The sequence below is a fragment of the Pseudonaja textilis genome, chromosome 5 (assembly GCF_049901715.1).
Source record: "Pseudonaja textilis isolate UNSWEBS1 chromosome 5, rPseTex1.2, whole genome shotgun sequence".
In the NCBI taxonomy this organism is placed as follows: domain Eukaryota; kingdom Metazoa; phylum Chordata; class Lepidosauria; order Squamata; family Elapidae; genus Pseudonaja; species Pseudonaja textilis.
In genome coordinates this window covers 10883777-10908201 of record NC_141994.1, presented here as the reverse complement: position 1 = coordinate 10908201, position 24425 = coordinate 10883777, and the positions used below count along the sequence as shown (strand labels likewise).

Below are 24425 nucleotides of genomic sequence, written 5' to 3'. Positions count from 1 at the left end.
AAGAGGCATCATTTTGTAACTCTTTGCTCCCATCTGGTAGTCATCAGGATTTTCACAGCCCAGGTATAGTACTGCTAGGCTGAGGGAAGAAACCACGGCTGGGATTCTACCAGTTCGGTACAGTTTGGGTGAACCGGTAGCTCCAAAGATCAGCTGGGAGCAAACTGGATTGGTTTGCTTAGACGATCAGCTGTTGGGCCCACCTGCCTGCCAGGGCTCTAGGCTGTGCTTTATCTCCTGTTTTTCAAGTTCAGCTGATTCGCGCGGCAGAGGAGATTGCCACAAGTCAACTGTTTAACACACTGGGATTGTGGAGAAGGTCAGTAACAAAGGCACTATGCATGCACAATGCATGTCCTCACCGAACCAGTTGTTACACTGTTTGAATCATTTTATGCCACCAGATAAAGACTGAATGCACCATTTATCACATTAAACCTCCTATGCACCAATTCCACCGTACTTTCTACAATTTTGTAAACAACAAACTAAAAAACTCAAGGTCCATCCCACCTCTGAAATGACCTAATGGTAAAGATTGTAACGATGACACCATTAAAGCCAACCTCTTTAACACATTCTTTGGCTCAGTATTTGTAAACAGCAATGAATCAAGCCCAGTACTTCCTAGTTGAACCACAGACAACTACAATGATCTAATACATATTGATTTTACAGAAGACAATGTTGAAAAAGCACTACGCAATCTGAAACCATCCATATCTATTGGACCGGACGGAATATGTGCCTACTACTTTAAAAAGCTACCCACTGCCATAGCCAAACCTCTAAGCATAATCTTTGAAAAATCTTTCAGGATCAGATCCTTGCCAAACCTATGGTCACAAGCCACGGTCATCCCCATCTTCAAAAAGGAAGACCCCAGACTAGTTAAAAATTACAGACCAATCTCTTTATGCTGTGTCACCTGTAAAGTCATGGAATCAATTATAAACCAATCCATTATCCTCCACTTAGAGACAAACAACCTACTCTCTAATAAAAAATTTGGTTTCAGGAAAAAACTATCCTGTAATCTGCAACTCTTACACTGCAAAAACATATGGACTACACAACTCAATCAGGGCAAAGCAATAGATGCAAACTACATAGACTTCTGTAAAGCCTTTGATTCAGTGGTACATGACAAACTACTCCTAAAACTAAAATCTTATGGTATCTCTGGACACCTGCATAACTGGATAGAAGCATTCCTGTCAAACAGACAACAAATGGTCAAAATTGGGAGCGTCCTATCAAATTCTGTACCTGTCAACAGTGGCGTCCCCCAAGGCAGTGTTCTAGGACCAACTCTCTTTATACTCTACATAAATGACCTCTGTGAACATATTAAGAGCAACTGCGTTCTCTTCTCTGATGATGTAAAGCTATTCAACACCACAGATAATTCTGCTACCCTTCAAAAAGACTTCGACTATGTATCAGAATGGTTAAACAAATGGCAACTTCAAATCTCAAGAAATAAATGCTCTGTCTTACATATTGGCAAAAAAAAAATCAGAAAATAAAATATAAGCTGAATAGTCAAGACCTTGTTGATGATCCAAACTCTGTCAAGGACCTTGGAGTACTCATCTCAAATGATCTAAGTGCTAGACCCCACTGTAACTACATAGCCAAAAAGGCATTAAGAGTTGTTAACCTAATCTTACGTAGCTTTTTCTCTGGTAATATCACACTACTACTGTAACTAGAGCATATAAAACATTTGCTAGACCAATACTTGAATACAGCTCATCAGTCTGGAACTCACATTACATATCTGATATTAACAGTGGAGAAAGTCCAGAAATATTTCACAAGAAGAGTTCTCCACTCCTCTACTCATTGCAGAATACCTTATGCCACCAGACTTGAAATTCTAGACCTAGAAAACCTAGCACTATGCCGCCTTCAGTCCAATCTAAGTATTGTACATAAAATCATACATTGCAATGTCCTACCTGTCAATGAATACTTCAGCTTTAACCATAACAATACAAGAGCAAACAATAGATACAAACTCAAGCTAAACCACACCAAACTTTATTGGAGGAAATACGACTTCAGCAACAGAGTGGTCAATGTCTGGAATACTCTACCTGACTCTGTGGTTTCTTCCCCAAAACCCAAAAACTGTAACCTTAGAGTTTCTTCTATTGACCTTACCCCTTTCCTAAGAGGTCTGTAGGGGGTGTGCATAAGCGCACCAATGTGCCTACTGTCCCTGTCCTATTGTTTCTGTTATTTTTCTTATATGTATCCATGTATTCATAACTATGTTTATACTTATACCTATTATCTTGTAAGCAATTGACAAATAAAATAAAAAATAAAATAAAAATCACACCCTTGGGACAAACCATCAGAACAGAGAGACTAGTCATTCCTTCTTGTTTCCTCTTCTGTTCCACTTAAAATTTCTGGTGCTTATAACCAATAGTTTTATTGTTTTTCAAGTTAATATTCTGTGGTTCTGTTCAGTGGTACAGGTGAAGAGGATAAACCTCAAAATGCATTCTTACATTGAGCTATTTCATACATATCTATATCTATATATCTACATCTAATCTATCTCTGCCTATCTCTCTATCTATCTCTCTCTCTCTCTCTCTCTCTCTCTCTATCTATCTATCGACGTTACATGGCCTATGGTATCATACTAATATGGCCTATTCTGTCATTTGACCTGAATCCATGGTCATCCTACAATTAGATCAGAATGATAAGTGAATGTTATGTGCCTGATTTGTAATAGCAACCAAAATACGGAGATTTTTGCAATTATTCCCATTATTAGAAAAATAAGAAAAACAGTCAGGTTCTGCTTGAGCTCACTCCAAAATTTTTATAAACAAGCAAATGTAAGAACACATCTGTAGAAAAGAAGTCAGTTTTATGTATTGGGTTGTTTACTCTACAATTTGTGTATGCTACCCACTCAGATGACTCAAGTGAAAGATTATTGGGGGGGGGCTACATGTGACATTATTCTTCCCACCCATTATGTTTCTGAAATTGCATGATTAGAATTATTCAGAAAAAGCAAAGAAGCACATTTCACTTGCCATTTTTGAATGGGCACAACTGCACTCTTCGTGCATCCAAAATTGCCGGCCATACCTGTAATTCAAATATGCATCCATTAGTTCAAATACTGTAAGTTTTACATTGCTTTTCAATTAAATATTGCCTGTATGACACTTTCAATGTGGCCTTTCTCCTAAAGTGTCTTATGGAGTAATCCAAATAACATAAATGTATAATAGGAAAGAATGCATCAAAAATAAAACTCTCAGTTCTCTCTCTGGAAAGATCTAAATAAAATGAATGTCACTATTTTTTTTTTTTGTAATGATTAAATATTGAAAACTGGATGTAATACTAATGCAAACCATTTTGAGATTTTTGTTATCTGTGTGTCATGGGTGGGAAGTTTCCGTTTAGGATTAGCCCTCTCCCCTAAGCCATGATCTCAGAGCTGTCTGTAGGATGTGCTCAAAACTGTCAAGATAGTGGCCACAATGGCATAATCAAAATACCAGCTGATTTTTTTTGTATGTTGATCCAATCCCGTAGACAGCTGTTAATGGGCATTTGAAAGATTCCTATATATTGAGCTAGCTTGTACATCAATTTATATGGAAACGTTTACCTCAATACAGAGACAAGGCAGCAGTTGAGTGTATTGCAAAGAAGCAGATTTTGTCAAGTCTTTTCCCTGAATCTGAAATTATAAAACACCAGGTGATAGGTCAAACATTTTTCTACAGACAGAAGAGATGCAGAAAGATGTATGTGTCTATACAAATATCATCCAGGCATTTTGCTGTTCCACTTCAAGCTGGTGCAAGATGATTTCTTCCGCACTTTAAGCTTTAATATTCCAAAACTTTGCAGTTATTTATGGATTGTTCCAGGCTCATGGTAGAATTAAAGTTGCCTTTTGACTTATTCAAAGTAATTCCGTGTATATGTTTAGAGCACACCGATTACTTGGGAAGAGAGAAAATGCTTTTGCAGTTGTGCCAAAGACAACTATCTACTCAAAAGAGATGGAGAAAAACCCTAGTCCTTTTAAAAAGATTAAAAGACTTTAGATTTTTGAATCCCAGTTACACCCCTCAGTTTCCCTTCCAAATAAAATGCTCGGAGCTTAAAAGTTTTATCCATCTTTGCTTTCCAACAATTATAGTTACATGTCTCTGCATTATCTTTCTTTAGCATTAGTTCAAACATTAAAAGCAGATAACATGATCCAAAATTAACAGGAGTCAGTCTAATATTTACTGACATAAGAATATGCCAAGAAATCTACTAATGACCCCTAAGGGGTATCTAGCCCATCATTGACTACAGGAATATATATTGGAAATCCATAAGCAGAACACAAAGACATTATTGGAGGAAGAAGTCAGAAATTGTTGGAAGTTCTTAATTGCACACAGTCTCGAAAAAGTTAAGCTTCCTCTCGAATAGGATCAAAAGGGTGAAGGTCTCAATCAAAGATCGGGTTGAGGAAACAAGATTTCTGTAGGAATCCTTATCAGTGGGAAGGAAGGAAATACAAGAGGCAATAATGGAAAAAGAAGTTTCCTACTGACTTTGAGAAAAGTTTCTGTCAGAGTATTTACAGCATGCCGACTATTGTGAGACAACTCAGGAGCAAAACACAGGACACAGAGGCTTTGTCTTTTAATAGTGGTTTATATACAAGACTACTATATATAGGTGTTAGGCAAATACCAGGCTATACATACAGGTGTTAGCCAAATACCAGGTAATCAATCAATCTTCAATTCTACATGGAAAACTACAATGGAGATAGAATAGGAGGAGAGAGAGAGATGCTCTCACATGGCCTCCCTTACATAGACAGCTTCTTAAAGCGGCAGTAACTTGCTGACTCACTCTCAGTTCATCATTTTGGCTTACTGCCTTACAGCAGCTGGTCAGCTATTAAATCTTCATTACCATTTCTATTGTAAGGGGAAAGATCAGTTAGGTGTATTGTGGTTGTTTTCCTTCTGTGTGTGTTGCATTGGCTGTTCACTAACATTTTCACTAGTCAAGATGCCTAGTATTTTCCCTCTATAATATGCCAGTATCATGAATAACTGTATGCACCTCTTTTCTTGTCATTTATTAGTCTATCTTTTTCTCAATTAAAACATCCTATTTCCACAATAAGCTTTAGTATTAACCTTTGGTTACATAGAACTGAATACAGCTTCTTTTTTTATTCATAATAATTAGCAAAGACAATTTCCAACATAGCAACAGGATCCAGATCACATTAGGAATTATGTCTATGTGTCCTTGTTTTCTTTTCCCTCCCACACCAAATTTATTTATCAAATTTGCATCCCACTCAACTCCAACTGTTCCTATTATATGGACAGGATATAATAAACACAGACCAAGACTCCCAACCAATCAGGATGAAGAAAAAACAATTCTGGCACAGCAACAGGTGCCCCAAATTTAAATCTGAAACCACTGTAAAAGTCTGACTCACAGATGAACACAATACAGAAGCCTGATGATGGCAGATGAGATTCTGCCGAAACGTTGCTACAACTTTAAAAGCCCAACTACAATGATGTGGGAAAATACCCAAACAAAGCTGAATACCATACATGCATGCATGCATGCATACATACATACATACATACATATATACATACACATATGGTATTCAGCTTTGTTTGGGTATTTTCCCACATCATGATAGTTGTGCTTTTAAAGTTGTAGCAACGTTTCAGCAGAATCTCATCTGCCATTATCAGGCTTCTGTATAGTGTTTTATAAGTCGATATATATAGCATTCAGCTTTGTTCGGGTATTTTCCCACATCATTGTAGTTGTGCTTTTAAAGTTGTAGCAACGTTTCGGCAGAATCTCATCTGCCATCATCAGGCTTCTGTATTGTGTTCATCTGTGAGTCAGGTTTTCACAGCCGTTTCTGTTTTAAATTTGGTGCTAGCCTACTGCTGTGCCAGAATGGTTTTTTCTTCATCCTGATTGGTTGGGAGTTTTGGCCTGTGTTCACTGTGTTCATTGGTCTTGGAGTTTGCTGTGTTCTGCTTGATTGGTGTTTCTAATATCTTCTGTCTGTTTTGTAGCTTTCTTTTGTCTTGATTGGCTGGCAACATTGTGTTTCCTGTATTGGAGGCTTTTAGTGCGGCTTGGCTCCGAGTAAATGGACAGCTATCATTTATTAGGAAGCTAGGTTTCATCTGGGTGCCTGGTTAGGGTGTGTTTGAGCTGGAGGTATCGGGGGTCTGTTTGTAAACAGATATTTGCCTGGCTTGTGGTGTGGAGATAGATAGATAGATAGATAGATAGATAGATAGATAGATAGATAGATAGATAGATAGATAGATAGATATATTCATAAAGTGGTATTCTCTTTCTATAAACACTTTAACAGTGAAAACAAGTCCAAATCTTATCATTTGCATTTAGAAATTCTTAAAACTTCTGTTCATTTAACTTCTCACAATTAGATGTCTTCAAATACTTGAGGGAATGGGATAAGGAAAAGAAAAAAGGGTGGAAGGAAGAATGGTGCAGATGTTAGGAAAAAGGGGAAAATAATAATTTTTAAAAATATATTTCTATTATTCTTAGAATTTCCATGGAATTATGTTACCCTTTAAATGCCTTCAGTAAGGTAAAAGGTATTATACTTTTTTGCTAGCTGAATTAATTTCATAAAACATTTTCAGCGTCTTTTAAGTACTTACCAAAGTGACAGGCCCCACATCTTCACATACAAATCTTTGATGACATAAACGAACATAACAGTCTGTGTTTTGGACATCTGAAATATTCACTGAAATGATCTTTCTTGTTCTGTCCACATTATAAGCCATTTTGCTCACTGAAATTTACAACAAAGAAAAAACTGTAATGTACTGTTTTATATTTGTATTTTTGGCAGCTAAAATTGTGTCCATACAAGACATGATAATTGAGGAGTTTAAATTTTATTTTATTTTTATTTTTATTTGAATTGTCAATCGCTTACAAGATAGAAGCATTCCTGTCAAACAGACAACAAATGGTCAAAATTGGGAGTGTCCTATCAAATTCTGTACCTGTCAATAGTGGTGTCCCCCAAGGCAGTGTTCTAGGACCAACTCTCTTCATACTCTACATAAATGACCTCTGTGATCATATTAAGAGCAACTGCGTTCTTTTCGCTGATGATGTAAAGCTGTTCAATACCACAGACAATACTGCTACCCTTCAAGAAGATCTTGACTGTGTATCAGAATGGTCAAACAAATGGCAACTTCAAATCTCAACAAATAAATGCTCTGTCTTACATATTGGCAAAAAAAATCTGAAAATAAAATACAAGCTGAATAGTCAAGATCTTGTTGATGATCCAAGCTCTGTAAAGGACCTTGGAATACTCACCTCTAATGATCTAAGTGCTAGTGCCCACTGCAACTACATAGCCAAAAAGGCATTAAGAGTTGTTAACCTAATCTTACGTAGCTTTTTCTCTGGTAATATCACACTACTAACTAGAGCATACAAAACATTTGCTAGACCAATACTCGAATACAGCTCATCAGTCTGGAACCCACATTACGTATCCGATATTAGCACAATTGAGAAAGTCCAGAAATATTTCACAAGAAGAGTTCTCCACTCCTCTACTCGTTGTAGAATACCTTATGCCACCAGACTTGAAATTCTAGAACTAGAAAACCTTGAATTACGCCATCTTCGGTCTGATTTAAGCATGGTATATAAAATCATACATTGCAATGTCCTACCTGTCAATGAATACTTCAGCTTCAACCATAACAACACAAGAACGCACAACAGATACAAACTCAAGGTTAACCGCACCAAGCTTGACTGCAGGAAATACGACTTTAGCAACAGAGTGGTCAATGTCTGGAATACTCTACCCGACTCTGTAGTTTCTTCCCCAAACCCCAAAAACTTTAACATTAGACTGTCTACTATTGACCTCACCCCTTTCCTAAGAGGTCTGTAGGGGGCGTGCATAAGCGCACCAACGTGCCTACCGTCCCTGTCCTATTGTTTCTTTTATTTTTCTTTTATTTTTCTTATATGTACTCATTTCATGTATTCATAATTATGTATACACTTTTACTTATCTCGTAAACAATTGACAAATAAATAAAATAAAATAAATAAATAAATAATAGGAATATGTATAAACATGAGTAAGAATATAGGAAATAGGTATGAATGGGGACAATAGAACAGGGATGATAGGCGTGATTGTGCAATTACACACATCTCTTACAGACAGACTTCTTGGGTTACTTATTTTGGAATATTAGTGTCATTTGTGTAGGAAATTTGAATTGAATAATTATTGAATGTTAGTGTAGAATTATACAAATTCATCTGGAGTAAATATAAGTAAAATTGTAGTACCAAGTGTCAATTCTTAAGGAATCCCAAGATGAAATGTCTCAGACTGCAGATGTCCAATTGGAAGTAGGTCCCTTAAGTAGTAGGTCCAATTGGAAGTAGGTCAAATTAAGTAAAGCACTAGAAATCGTATGCATTTTGTAATAATTCCTTTCTGTGTGTGAAAGAGTGTGAGTGTGTGTGTGTGTAAGGGAGTGCCTTCAAGTCAGTGTTACCCTTGTCAATTGCCAGAAGAAGTTTCTGCAGTTTCTCTTGGCAGAAGTGATTCACCATTTTGTTTTTTCCTCTTAGAGCTGAGAGAGACTGGTCCAAGGTCAACCAGTTGGCTTCATGCTAGAACTCTCAATTACTGGCTTTCTAGCCTGACGCCTTTAACCATTACACTAAACTTGTTCTCCAATTATTACATACAGGTTTTGAATTACATTTATTTTTGACAAGGAAATTCAAGATCTTTAGTCTCAAAAGATATATGTGGAACTGTCTTCTTAAACTACCAGGTATTCAGCCATTGCTCTGTTCCCCATCTGATTAAACACACACAGACACACACACACACACACACACACACACACACATCAGATTTGGAAAACACCTAAAGCTAGGGTGAAAAGTACAACAAAGTTCAAATCAAAGGACCCAGTAGCTAGTCTAAGACTTCCATATTCAATCTGGCCAGACTGTTTCAGGCACTGGTTAAAAGGAATCTTCATTACCTTCAGATCTTATTTAGAATATAGATTAATAGAATTGGAAGGGACCTCGGAGATCATCTAGTCCAACTCTCTGCTTGAGCAAGAAACCCTATACTATTTCAGACAAATGGTTGTCTAGTCTTTTTTTTGAAAGCCTCCAGTGACGAAGCACCAACAACTTCTGAAGGCAAGCTATTCAATTGGTTGATTGCTTTCACCATTAGGAAATTTCTCCTTATTTCTAGGTTGCTTCTCTCCTTGGTTAGTTTCTATCCATTATTTCTTGCCTTGCCTTCTAATGCTTTGGAAAATACTTTGATCCCTCATCTTTGTACCCTTTTCTTAGTAAGTTGTGCTACTCTTGCATTCCAGCCCTCACTGTGTCCTATTTCTGGACTCCTTGATTCAAGCCCAGGTGGCCAGCTTCAGAAGAAAAAGAAGAATTTAAGAACTACTTAGGAATCAAGCTGAATTTGATAGATAATACTCATTTGTCATTGTTGATGAAACATTCAGTAGACTAATAAATATGCTACTGTTTTTAGACCGCGGAGTCCTCAACTTACCAAAACAATCTGGAATATTTTTCCCCACATCATTGTTTCTGCAGTCTGCAAAATAAAAAACAGATTTTCAACATGTTTGTTTTCTTAAGACATCTGCTGTTTTATTTTCATGAGGGATGGTCAGAAATCAGTAGAAATCCCTTAATAGTATACAGATTATGCATATTTAATTGATTCAGCTATGATATAAATAAGGGAATTAGTTGGAGTGACAACCTGAAGAAGGGATTTTTTTTTCTCAAATACAATTATGTTCTTTCTGCTTCTAGGTCTATGTGTGATTGCTTTGATTTTGGAGAAGTGCTTTTTGTGAACCTAACGATATAATGGCTCACTTAAGCTACAACTTAGTGTGATTCTAAGCCTTCCTGGAGGGAGGAATGATAGGAAGAAAGGAGTAATGAATTTGCTTAATTAAAAAGGTTCACATGGAATCACATTATTCACTCAGTATTCTGATAACATTATTTTAAATATAAAAAAAAATTCTCACTTCTATGGGTATATGTCTTTCATAATGTTGGGCCCTCTAGCCTGAAGATTTGAGGGTTCTGCACAGTATCTTAGCTGTTCCTAACCTTACACTCTTCTGGACAGAGAGTTCTGATGTCATTCCTGGGATCTGTTGGAATCACCCAGTGGTGGGATTCAAACAATTTTACTACCAGGTCTGTGGGCGTGGTTTGTGGGCATGGCAGGGGAAGGATACTGTAAAATCTCCAGTCAGAGGTGGTGTTTGCCGGTTTTCTGAACTACTCAAAATTTCTGCTACCGGTTCTCCAGAACTGGCCGGAACTTGCTAAACACCACTTCTAGAGCCACCTCTCCAATTGAGGAGTCACAGCCCTTGAGTGCTCCTACTACCACTGGGATCTCTTTGGCCTTCACTTTTCACATCCTCTCATTTCCTCTTCAGGCCCCGGTACTTCTCCCAAATGTTTTCTCTATGTACATATAAACCCAAGAGGCACTAGGATGCAGTCATTCCACTAATTGCAATTATCCACCCCACATTGTTCCATTTTATTAAGAAGACTATTGTCAAGTTTATCATAGGTTTTACTGTAGTCTTAACTCCATTTCAGCAGTCCCTTGGTTTATGAATCTTATTGTTTTAGACCACTTTCGGCATTGGGCTAAAACTATATAAATTTTTGTTTTTATTAAAGTTTTTAATCTTTTAAAATTTAAATTAATAATTTCCACCTTTCTAGTTCCTGTTTTTCTGACACAAAACAAGATGAGACTTTAGGTCAGACAAATTTATTGGATATTTTTCCCTGGCAATATATATTTGAATAAACCAATACTTACTTCTAGTAATCACCTTGTTCCTTTCTAAGTGCTTGCAAATCCACTACTTGATGTTATGTGCCTGCACTGCTGGCTGCCAGTCATCAAGACAGCAAGCTGGATGCTTGCCAACGTCCAGCATTATGGAAGCTCAAGCAGAATTTTTTTGGAAGAATCCTTTTTATTGATATACCGAGTCATCTGTCACAGGATATGCAAGCCACATTCACAGACTGGGCACAGGTCAACACCAGGAATCCAATAAATAAGTGACAAATCCAAGGGACTAGACAAGAGGCCTAACAAAATGGAATCCAGAGTTCTAAGCATGGCACAGCAAAGTGAACATGATAGAAGTGAGGCTTGAATAGTTGTTCTGCTTCCAGGAGTAAAGCTAATAAGTCAACCATGCTGTGCGTCTTTAATACACAGTTAGGGCAGCTTGCTCCTCAGCATTGACCCTTATGTTGGCTTCTTGGCAGATTTCTCAGATTTGCAGAATCCTGCTCTCTGTTGTGGACTCTTTATCACATACCTCTGCCTACAACTGGGTGGTTGAACTGTCAGTGGGTTCAGTTAAGGAGGCTTGGAGACTTAATGGGCCTGCTTCAACCAGAATGGAATCATTGGCTTCACCACCACTGCTAAATTTATTGTCTTTAAATACACCTGATTCTACTTCCTCTCCATCTTCCTTATCAGAGAATATGTCTAGCAGGGTCATAACACGAATGTTTTTGTAGGACAGTATTTCTCAACCTTGGGCACTTTAAGATTTGTGGACTTCAACTCCCAGAATTCTCCAGCCAGCTATGAATTCTGGGAGTTGAAGTCCACACATCTTAAAGTGGCCATGGTTGAGAATCACTATTCTAGAATTTTCCTAGGTTTTGATGTCAAGTGGATTGGTCTATAGTTTTCTGAGTCCGCTTTTCTCCCATTTTCAAAGATTGTTAGCTCTTCAATCTCTAGGCACTTCTCCTGTACTTCAGAAGTTCTCAAAGGACCGTAATAGGTGGAGGACAAAAACAAGTATATCTTCTCCACAACCAGTCAGATTTGTGCTTCCTAACTATAGGAACAGATTCCAACAAAGCAAACTGCATCTAAAATTCTTTGTGAAAAAAAAGTCTTCTTTCCCTCATTATTGGTTTGACTTCACCTCAGTGAAAGATACTAGGCTGCAGAATGAGAAAGTCCAGACGTGCAAGTTGCCACATCCAGCAATTCAAGAAAGAGCATGTTAGCAAAAGTCTCTTTCAGCAATTAGAATTGCTAGAGCAGGGCTCTCCAACCTTGGCAACTTTAAGGCTTGTGGACTTCAACTCCCAGAGTTGAAGTTCCTCTGGAGTTGAAGTCCACAAGTCTTAAAGTTGCCAAGGTTGGAGACCCCTGTGCTAGAGCGAAGGAAAGTAGCTGGTTTGACATTAAAAGCTGGTTGCAAGGGTGTTGGGGACATGTTGCTTTGTGAAACAGCTTTTGGAAATTTGCATAAACCTTCACAGAAGCAAAATGTCCCACCAAAGTTTTGCATAGCCTTTAACAGCTGTTTCAAAAAGCAGTACTGTATATCCCAAATAGACTGAAAACTTATTATAAAAATGATATTAATATCTTTTTATTTTCATCAGATGAATGTTAGATAGTCACAGGAATAATTTTTAGATACTGTATCACAGTTTTAAAATCACAGGTAGTAGTAATATTACTTAAGCACAAGATAATCTGCACTACTACTACTAGTAGTAGTACTACTACAATAGAAATAAGATGGACATCCTAAAATTTAGTATTGTACTGCTTGATTAAAGGCTTGTTTGTTTTTCCTTCTTATTGTATTGACAGGAAACCCTAAGTTGTACATGGAGTTAATTGGATTTTTGCTAGGAAGCTACAAGTTGTTCTTCATGTGGCCGGGGGATTACTGATACAACACGAACTTTTAGATCGCAAAGTACTCTTGTTGCAATTAAGTAACAGCCATTTAATTCAATATCCTGATTTTAAGGCATGATCTAAAACAGAGTTCCCCAACTTTTTCAGCTTGGTGGACAGGCAGTGGGAGGAGGAAAGAGGGTGGCTTTTCATGTGTGGCAGGCAAACACACATGCAGCTCCGTTTGACTGTGGAGATGCTGCAACATTTGTAAGTGTGAGGACCAGGCGTCGGTTACTTTCTTCAGTGTTGTTGTAACTTCAAACAGTTGGAAAATGGTTGTAAATCACCTGAACTGATATTTGTGTCAGCATCATCTTCATTTTAGCAATTTCCATTAGCATAAACATGCAAGGGCACCCAGCTGCATGCATGTACATACACAAGATCAACATGTTTTAATGGTTCCTACCTTCAACATAATATTCTTGAGTCTGTTTAACTCCACAATAATTTGGAATTGTTGTCATGGTTACGTAGAGATGTTGTCCCACACTGACCTCAAAGCAATTAAATTGTATTTTGACCTGTTTGCATGAAAAGAATCTTCAGTTTAGACACTACTTCACAAAATAAGAGCACAAGGAAACAGGCATTCTGCTAAGATTATTTTTCAAATGTATTAATATTATGTGTCATTTTTATTGTATTCTCTTACCCTGAATAATTCTGGCAGAAGGAGAAATGTTCTGACAGTGAGAACAATTAACCAGTGGAATGGCTTGCCTCCAGAAATTGTGGGTGTTCCTTCACTGGAGGTTTTAAAGAGATTGGACAACCATTTGTCTGAAATGGTATAGGCCCGTGATGGCGAACCTATGGCACGCGTTCCACAGGTGGCACACAGAGCCATTTGTGCCAGCACGCGAGCCGCAGGGAAATTTACGTCACTGCGCATGCGCGCATCTCACAGCTGATTTTCAGCTTCCCAAAGGCGTGTGGAAAGCCTTTGCAGGGCGAAAAATAAGCCTGTTTTGTCACTTCCTGTATTTCCAGAAATATTGAAAGTGACTAAATGGGCCCATTTTTTCGGCCTGCAAAGGCTGCAGAAGTCTTCATCAAGCCTCTGGAGGGCAGAAAAAGGCCTCAAACAGGCAGAAAATGAGCTGGGAGGCACAGTGCAGTTAAGGGGGTGGCAGGGGGGATTGTGCGCACCTGCGCAGGGGGCATGGGTGTGTATGTATGTGTGTGTGTGCATTTCCTTCTGGGTGTTGGCACGCAAGCGCACGCGTGCAAGCGCACACAGAATTTTTAGCACAGAAGCCCAAAAAGTTTAGCCACCACTGGTATAGAGTTTCCTGCCTGAGCAAGCGGGTTGGAATAGAAGATTTCTAAGGACCCTTTCAATTATGTTATTCTGTATTTATTAATTTCCTAGATTTCACTTAATTATGTTCTAGGTTTCCAAACGCTGTCCTGTTTCAAGAAATGCATTGATAAAATTCCAAATTTAATTCATCACTCAGAGTTTTGACAATTGGGACTATACAGCAATCTACTTGAAATTGTAGGAGCTCTGCCCTACTGTTAGAACTTGCCCATCCACTGAAGATCCAGGAAGCAACCCTAGCCCCTTCATTAAAGCAAAAATGACCGGGCTCCTGAGCCAGGACCCAAATTGTATTTTATATTAAACTCATAGATTTGGTTTATGATACAAAAGTAGTGATTCTAATATAGAAATTTATTATTGTTAAGGTCAGAAATGTTGACATGTGGAGGCATATCCTTTGTTTTCTTCATTCTATTTTATTTTTAAAAAGTTAAAATACAAAAAAAAACGGAAAAAAGACAAAAAAAACAAAAGCAAACATAAAAAGGCATATCCTTATAGCTTCTATAACTTAAGACAGGACTCTCTTCTACAGCCCACATACACACCATAAGTAATAGAGGAGGATTTCATTCAAAGTAAAACATCTAAAAGATTTTGTTGCATTGCAATATTGGCTCAGATTTAGCTTTCTTTGCAGGAAGCTGGCGAAAAATAAACATCATTGGCCTTGGAACTGGGGTTGTATTTCTTATTCCCCCATGCATCAAATACTATATCCAATCAATTCAAATGGGCTCAGATGAGCATATGGATATAGATGTAGATACCAGTGGTGGGATTCAAATATTTTTACTACTGGTTCTGTGGATGTGGCTTGGTGGGCATGGCAAGGGAAGGATACTGTAAAATCTCCAGTCAAAGGTGGCATTTGTTGGTTCTCTGAACTACTCAAAATTTCTGCTACTGGGGCGACTTCCGGTCCGCAGCGCTTCAGTGCAGGCAGGAATCCGCGACTGTGCGCGGTTTCTGCCTGGTTCACTGCCCGAGTGCCCCGAGCCATCCGGCTTCAGGGCTATAAGCCACCTTTGCAGAAGGTGGTGAAGACAGGGGGGCTCTGGCAGGGACGAGAGACATCACATCTCTCTTCCCTAGCCGGCTAAATCCCCTTTTCCAAAGGCAGCTGAGCGGCGGTCAGCAATGGCCGCCACATAGAAGAGCTCAGCCGGAAAAAGAAAGTGCAGGAGGAGCTGTGAAGAAGTGAAAGTGATCTTTGCTGACCAGGACAAAGCAACAATGAAAGTATCCTGATATTTAATATTTACTAAAGATACATTGTTCCCAGATTGTACAAGCGGCGAATGGATATTAAAGGGAAAACTTTTTTTTTTCACTCTCCTTCCAAACGGAACAGCGATAGAACTTTATGAGAAATTGGAAAACCCGCATTGGAGGTATGCTAAATGCTAAAGACTATGCTAATGCTAAGGGGATATGGATTTCTGAATATTTAAAGAAAAATCTTTTTATGCTGTAAGTGGGAAGGGAGAGGGAAAAAAATTGGAGTAGAATTTGAAAACAAGGAGGAGACTGCCTAGAATTTCAAAGAGCTATTTGAACATTAATAAGACTTCAAAAAGACATATTTTAATTGGAACTTTGTGAGTCAACAGTAACCCCAGAAAAAGAAATGGAAGAAAGGAAAAAGTGCTAAAAGAAATAGTTTATCTGGATTGTTTGGTGACTTTGGATCTTCTGGGAATTATTTTTGCTTAAAAGCACATTGGTGGCTGTTTTGGGAAAACTTTTTTCTCTTTATAATGGCATTATCTGTGGATGAATAAAAAACTGAATATCAAAAATATAAAAAGGAAGAACAAGAATGGAAAGATACTTTGGGCACTCTTTTTCAATTTCTAGAAATGGTGGTACGTACTTATGGAGAATCGATTGTGCAGCAGGACGACTGGGATAAAGAAGAAGCCATTTTTGATGAACATGTGATTCTATTTGGGGAGGAGAAGAAAGAGGAAAAGAAAAAGGGGATTTTAAGACTTAAAAAGACAACCAAAAAAGATAAAAATGAGTTGAAAGGTGGATATAAGGTTAGGAAACAACAGAAAGGGGGAAAGCAGAAGAAGAAAAGGGAGGTGGAGAGACAAAGGGGTAAAAAGGGTAAGGAGAAGAATAAGCAAGGGAGAAAGGAAGGAATGAGAAGCCTTAATGATGGGAAGCAAGATTTAAAGAAACAAAATCCTTTTAGAGGCAATGGGTAAATTTAATTGAAAAAGGGATTCTGTAAGGTACATAAGATTATGTTTTTATATGTGTTTTTTAGAATAAAATGCTTAAGATATAAATGAGTATTAAGATGTATGATTAATTTCTTAATGGTATTGACAGTGGTACTAGCCACATTATATATCTATAAATCTGTTCTTTTGTTGTTGTACTTTCTTTTTTTCTTTTTTCTTTCTATATAATACATTGTGTAATTTTAGAATGTACTAAACAGAATCCCAATACAAGTTATGTGTGATATTAAGTATTATTAGGTTAGGGGAAAGAGTTAAAGGCGTCATACTCCAATCAGTGTACAGGAGAAGTTTTGTTTAAAGAGAAAAGATGAATGGATAGCTGAGAACAGACAAAGAATGACAAGTATTATGATTTGAACTGAGATGAGATAAGTAGAATAAAACTAAGTAAGTTAAAAGAAGGAAGAAGCTATATAGAAAATGGAAAATGGTAATAAGATATGGAATGGTATATAAAAGGAACATGATTTTTGAAGTTGTGTCTGTACGATGAGTTTTAACCCAGGATCAAGCAACTTTCAGAAAAGATGTTTTATGTTTTTTATGTTTTATGTTTTGTCTGTTTGTGTATTGGAAGAGAACAATGAAATCATAAATAAGACAGATGTATATAAAAAATGTATACAATCTAAAGTAAAAGAGATATAATTTGAATAAATAGAAGGAAAGGGAGTAATAAAGAGAGTTGGGACAAGATATGAAGTTGAACAGATAAAGTAAATATATATATTAAATTGTGTTTATATGGAAATGTGATATTTTGGAATTACTCTGTCTTTAAATAAGATGTTGTATTGGTTTTTTCAGAAAAAGATTTCATATGTTATTATATTTTATGTTTTGTTTGTCTGTATATTGTTTTGTAAAATTAATAAAATTTGCTTTAAAAAAAAATTCTGCTACTGGTTCTCCAGAACTGGTCAGAACCCACTGAATACCACCTCTGGTATATACCAACAGTATCTACTTTGAGGAAATGTTCAAACCTTTACCCATGAATCAATATAAAACTCAAAGTATTTTTATGAGGTATAAGCTTTTCTGGAAAATCCCCAGATGCCCTTTCTGTAGTAACGTTTCCTAATCATAATATCTACATATTTGCTGCTTTTTTAAAAAAGAAGTCTGTAAAAGTATATTGCCAAACCAGATTTCAGGAATTGGCAGATTAGTTGGAAATTCTTCTCTTTTGAAGCAAGAGAGAGGTACACAATATTTTCTGTGAAAATGTGAAGTGAGCATGAGGCATGTAACTAAGCTTATGGGGAATAATTGTTTGATTTTATGTTTTCATAAATCATTTTTTTAAATAAATCCATATGGGAGCAATGGCATGCAGTATTCTTAGCCCACACATAGTCATCATACTAATTTTCATAGCACAAGGTAGACGTAAACCTAATACTCTTGGAGACAGACAGTAATCAGTCAGTGAATGTGGAAACAATTTGAACCAATTCTTGTTCCTTTTGTACTAGTGTTGGGGATCCTGCTATTTAAATAGTTTAAATACCTTCATTCTTACTTCGGCCAGACAACCATTTGGCTGGTATAATATTGTGGAAAATAAACTTAAATGCCAGAACTGCGTAGAATGAATAGATAACTTCTAATCCAAAAATAACTTCCAGAGCCAACATTGGAGATTGGAAGCTATGATGATGACAAAATAATGTCACACACATGCCGTGATCCCATTACACAATGATATATGAGTTACTGGCATAGTGGCAGTGGTGGCTAGGAGGGCCTTTGCACGGCTTCATATTGTGTAACATTTGTACCCTTTACTGAATCACTGTAGGCTCTACTCCCCGACACCCATGCTCTGGTTACTTCCAGAATAGATTACTACTAATGCATTTTTCATGGGGTTCCCTTTGAGAGTATCTGAGAGTTTCAACTGATGCAGAATTACAGCTGCATGGATAGTTGTATGTCTGTTCTGTGAGTTGAACTGGTGCTCCTTACTTCTGAATCAATGGTGGTGTGCTACCTGTTCAGACCGGTTCTCCAGGAACAATAGTTACAAAAAGCCGACGATCAGCTAAGAGGAGGGAAAAAAGCCGACGATCAGCTGAGAGGAGGGAAAAAAAGCTGACGATCAGCTGAGAGGAGGGAAAAAAGCCAACGATCAGCTGAGAGGAAAAAGAAGAGGAAAGTGCAGGATCAGCACTCCCCACCCACTCCTACGCTTTTCTCGTCTTTATCCTCTCAGCTGATTGGCGCTGCAGGTCTCAGCTGGTGTGGGAAAAGATGCGTGCTGGCATTAGGCAAAGTACCCCACCAAGCCATGCCCACCAAACTGGTGGTAAAACAATTTGAATCCCACCACTGTTCTGAATGCAATTCAAGGTACTGGTTTTCACATTTAAAGCCTTACATGGCATGGGGCCAGCCTATTTAAGGGACCACCTTTTCCTGATCACATCTTCCCATCCCATCAGGTCCAGCAGGAGGGTTGTGTTGGGGGCCCCTTTTGCTTTCATCCGATGGGACCCAGGTGGCGTGTTCCTCCTGCCTTCTAGAACATCATCCCTGCGCCGAAGGTGAAGTTAGCCCATCCCTGATAATCTTTCAGAAAATCCCCCAAAACCTAACTTTTCCAGCAGCCTTGGACATTCCATGGAAAGCCTGCATAATTATTATATTGTGCTTAGGTGCGTGTTCTCCAGCAATCTTGCTTTTATTTATATTTTTAGCTTTTTAAAATAGCTATAACATTGTTTTAAGTGTTGGTTGTATGCTACCCAAAATCACATTCAGTGAAATGAGCTGCCATATCAATTTATTAAATAAATAAGTACATCTGGATTTTTCAGCAGCCTCAGTGATAGCTGACAAAATATATAAGGAGATAGTCTGCAAGGGAAGATCCACAAGCCTTCCTATTTGTAATGATCTGTGAGAATGACCTTGGAAGGTAGAAGGAAGAATCACAGCCTAGACAACAATCAAATAAGAGAAATGTGAATCCAAAGTAGATGTGGGGATAGACAAAGCATATCAGAAGGGACTCTCTTTAGTATTTGGGAGAGTAAAAGTAAATGGTACTTATAGACCTACAAGATTCTGTTAATGTAACCTTCAAATAAAGATAGTTTGAATACTCATGGTTGGTATTTTTTCTTTCAACTTCCTCAAAAAGCTGACTCTATCCAACTCTGTTCTGTAAATAACTTCATAGCACTATAAAGTAGAAAACGGGAACACCATATTTACCTCGGAACATATAACTTTGCCCTGTCAGCTTAAAAAAAAATGAATTCTTAGGTTGAGAGACACTACACCACCTTCTTCCTAGATTATTTAAATTTTGCTCCAATAAAATGACAAAAACAACTGAGATCTTTTACCTTATTTCGCTCAAGATGGGCATTTTGCCCCCTGGAAATCTTCACTTTCACACACTTGGTTTTTTGAGTAACCATCAAGAGATAACAAATTCGAACACCAGACATATTTTCTGAAAATAATGTAGAAAAAATGGCAAATTCAGAATTCAAAGAAACAGACTTTGAGGGGAAGGAATTATTACTCACTTCCAATAGCATATTATGAAAGAGGGGGACCTTTTATGAATGAACCATAGAAATAAAAAGCCCCCTGAAACAAACAGCATAACTTTTAGAACCTGTAGGCTAATCAAAGATGAGCACCTCACTTTTGAAAGTTGAATGCTCCTCAGTCAAAGTTCTACCAAATAAAATGTAGGAGAAAACAGCAATGGGTCCAATTTTTAATTTTACTTTCATTGAGCTAAAGTGTATTAGTAGCCAACCTCTGTAAATGCCAATCCTGCTTGACCAAATCCAATAAGGTCAACACTGATTAGACAGGTGACTTTCCTACTTTCGTATCTCCTTTATCTCCACTAAAATTTCTGCTAGAGAAAGTATTTTCATAGATTCCAATATGGAATCCTGTTGTCTTCATGCAACTGGGAATATTGATTTACAGTGGTTTGTTTACCACACAAAAACAACTCTTATTGTTTTCTTTGATACAGCTATCTTTCTTGATTTCTTTCCAGTTGCATTCATTTAATTTTAATTTGTAGTTTCTTAATGGCACTTGGAGGCATCTTAAAAACCCAAGGTATATTCTCCCATTGTAAATTTAAAACATTGTTTTAAATTGCCTTTGTATATACGGGTGTGGCCACAGGATAAGAGCAAACAATACAACAATTCCCATCCTTTTGCTGCTATCTACTGATCATCTATTCCTTGCAATTCAAATTTGGTAGCATTAATTAATGATGCAACCTATTGACACTATCCCTCCCCCTAAGAGAATCTTCTACACCAAGACCAGCTTGTGTGTACAAGCCCTGGGTATCAGAACAAGTATGAACTCCCAGATGGAATCACCATGTCCCCATCACCAATATTGTGATGGGAACCCTATCCAGAAGGATTTCTTAGGAATGCCCTACGTTTCCCCTTCTCTCACATGCATCATTTTCCAGGAAATACGGGAGTTCTTCCTAGATCTCCCTAGAGAACAGGAAATAGAACTGGGGTTTTCTGCACATTCTCATCCACTGAACAAGAGCCCTCAGTTATGATCCACATTTCCTATGAAATCATCTGATTTACCATTAAGTTGCAGGTTTGCCGTGACACTTAAGTGGAGAGAGCAATGCCTGTGATCTTCACACTTCATTGTAGTCCCAAGTTTCATGTTTTTAAGATTAACTGGAGAAAGGGAGGCAGGCGCAGGATGGCAGAAACTGCTCGCAGCCTCCACTGTAAAGGGAACAAACATATATGTATATATGTGCCTCTCTGTAAAAACAAACTTGAAATAGCTAAAGAACATTATAAATCATTGGAGAAAAACTCAGGTGTCTATATGACCATCGGTCATAACTAATAGGGGAGGAGAGACGTTTACAAGTCAAACAATGCACTACAGACATATATTTCAGTCACATCTTCTAAAAAACAATGGTAAATATATCCCCTGTCCAGCCAATTCTGACTCAAGAGGGCTAGTTGCATAATTCATCAGTACCTATTGTACTTTAACACAACAGAGAATTTTGGAACAATCAAGAGTCTTCCCTTGGAAGAAGGAATTTTATGTTCATTGGCCATAATGTCTTGGGCCAATTTAGGATCTGACGAAATATTTCATTTCTGAGGAAGATGACTAGTGCATGTGTCACCCACAGGGCAAAATGGTTGCCAAGGAGAAAACCTATTCCCCGTGTGAAACATGTTTTGGTGTTCAAATCATTTTTGACTCTTGGCAACTGCCTGGACAAGTCCTTGTAGTTTTATTGGTTACATTTTCAGAAACAGTGTCTCATTACCTCTCTCTTCTAAGAGAGTGGAAGAGGGAGAGGAAGGGAGAAGGGAGAGAGGGAGAGGGAGGTGGGGAGGGGGAGGGGAGAGAGAGGAAGAGAGAGAGGAAGAGAAGGAGGGAGGGAGGAGGGAGAAGGGGAGAGAAGGAGAGGGAGGGAGGGGGAGAGGGAGAGAGGGGGAGAGAGAGGAAGAGAGGGAGGGAGGGAGGGAGGGAGGGAAGGGGAGAGAAGGAGAGGGAGGGAGGGAGGGGGAGAGGGAGAGAGGGAGGGGGAGAGAGAGGAAGAGAGGGAGGGAGGGAAGGAGGGAGAAGGGGAGAGAAGGAAAAGGAGGGAGGGGGAGAGGGAGAGAGGGAGGGAGAGAGAGGAAGTGAGGGAGGGAGGGAGGGAGAAGGGGAGAGAAGGAGAGGGAGGGAGGGGGAGAGGGAGAGAGGGAGGGGAGAGAGGGGGAGAGAGAGGAAGGGAGGGAGGGAGGGAAGGAGGGAGAAGGGGAGAGAAGGAAAAGGAGGGAGGGAGGGGGAGAGGGAGAGAGGGGGAGAGGGAGGGGGAGAGAGGGGGAGAGAGAGGAAGAGAGGGAGGGAGGGAGGGGGGAAGGGGAGAGAGATTAACCTAAAATTATCCAGATGGCTTCATTCCTATGTGAGGACTAGAACACATGGCTTCTTGGTTTCTAGCCTGGTGCCTCTAACCATTATACCAATCTAACTCTTGATTGTTTAATTAATGTTCTCTTAAGTTACACAATTGACTTGGAAATAAAAGACCTATTTGGTTAAATACTTCCCCTCCCTCGCCTCCCCCCAAAAATGAATAACCAGAGGACCAAATTAGGGTTATGCTACCATTCTATGTATAGAATTGTATTCCAAAAATATTTTCAAAATATGACTGAATTGTACAGAAGATTTTTTTTTTTTTAGACAATGAGATTATTCTAGACATCAAAGCATATTCCCACAGTTTAATTAACCATTCTTCCATAGCGGAAAAGAAGGATCTTTTCCAATAAAAGCAGACAAAATTCTTGTAGCTATTATCTTAAACTACGCCAGGTCAGTATAATTTGAAGGAGTGTGCGCTTTAGTAAAGATTAATAGAAATATCGCCAGTTGAAGTGACACTATAACTTTCAAACTTCATTCCATTCTGCAAAGAATTAATTTCCAATGCTGTTGAGTTTTGCTACATTAACATTGGATTTGGAAGAAAAACCCCATCTGATCATTTCCAGCATTGGGGGTGGGGTTACACATTTTAGCCATCATTTAGTCTTATTAGCTATAAAATATCTTATATCAATTCTTTGAGATGTATAAAATGAACTGAATATTCTTTTTCCATTGAAATTACTACTGCTCAATTTTTATAACAATGGAGATTCTATTCAGAAATAATTCTCTCTCTGCCCCGCTGCCTCCCCAATCTCAGCTACCCTGAACGGTAGCACTCATCAGCAGCACTGAGGTTGGATCTGAAGTAGAGGCCACCAAAGTCACTCAAAATGGCTGCCTAGCATCATTTCCCAAGATGGCAGCATTCTCTTTCCGTTGACAAGCACCTGTGGCTTAGCCGAGTCTGCTCGAGATTGCACAAGGCCTTTGTTTTTGAAGTAGCTTCAGAGAATGCTGTGAACACTGCATCAAAACAGAAAACAGGCCTTGCACAATTTTCAGACACTCAGAAGGCCACACAAGAACATGACCTTCTCACATGACTCCCATAGGGCCCAGAGGCCGTACAGGAGCATACACCATTCTCGTGCAGCCTGTGCAGCTTCCAAAAGCTCCAAAAAAAAATGGGAAATGCTTTCAAGAATATTCGTTAGGAGTTGGGGAGCAGTGGTGTGTCACCCAAAATATCACCTTTGATATGTCATCACTGCACAAGGAGATGGTTTGTGATCCGTAGAGCCTTGCTTCCCTACTGTCTACTAATTGTTTAATGTTGACCTCACCCCATTCCTAAGAGTCTGTAAGAGGCATGCATAAGCGTAAAAGGTGCCTACCATCCTTGTCTTAATGTTCCCTTTTATTCATTTTGTTGTGGAGCGATGGTAAGGAAGAGGCAGAAGCCAGAGCGTACAACTAACAAGGCTTTATTGCAGAGAATAAAGGGTTGTCGTGTCTGCTTGCTAACTGGCAGACCAGCGGGCGACAACGGAGTTGGCTCTGCTCGACAGCTGGCTTTTATAGCCGACTGTCAAACGGAGCCAGCCAATGGGAGCGGCTGGTGCTCCCGCTCAAACAGCGGACCTGGTTGGGAACTCCAACCAGTTCCACAGACATAACACATTTATTTATTTATTTTTGTTTATTTGATTTGTCAATCGCTTACAAGATAATTGGTATAAGTATATACATAGTTAGGAATACATGAAATGGGTACATATAAGAAAAATAAAAGAAACAATAGGACAGGGTTGGTAGGCATGTTGGTGCGCTTATGCACACCCCCTACAGACCACTTAGGAAAGGGGTGAGGTCAAAAGTAGACAGTCTAAGGTTAAAGTTTTGGGGGTTTGGGGAGGAAACCACAGAGTCAGGTAGAGTATTCCAGACATTGACCACTCAGTTGCTGAAGTCGTATTTCCTGCAATCAAGTTTGGTGTCA

General features: G+C 38.6%; 1 protein-coding gene across 4 annotated transcripts in view; it reads right to left on the bottom strand.

The window, feature by feature from the left end:
• Positions 1-24425, bottom strand: part of IL17REL (interleukin 17 receptor E like) — a 69843-nt gene that overhangs the window by 21424 nt on the left and 23994 nt on the right. For all 4 annotated transcript variants that reach the window (XM_026714092.2, XM_087934137.1, XM_026714093.2 and 1 more), the window contains exons 3-9: positions 21109-21258; positions 19864-19973; positions 13329-13443; positions 9689-9733; positions 6750-6886; positions 3656-3727; positions 3069-3123 (exon numbers count right to left, since the gene is read on the bottom strand). In XM_026714092.2, the coding sequence (XP_026569877.2) occupies positions 3069-3123; positions 3656-3727; positions 6750-6886; positions 9689-9733; positions 13329-13443; positions 19864-19973; positions 21109-21258 (684 nt within the window). The remainder of the gene's footprint in view (positions 1-3068; positions 3124-3655; positions 3728-6749; positions 6887-9688; positions 9734-13328; positions 13444-19863; positions 19974-21108; positions 21259-24425) is intronic.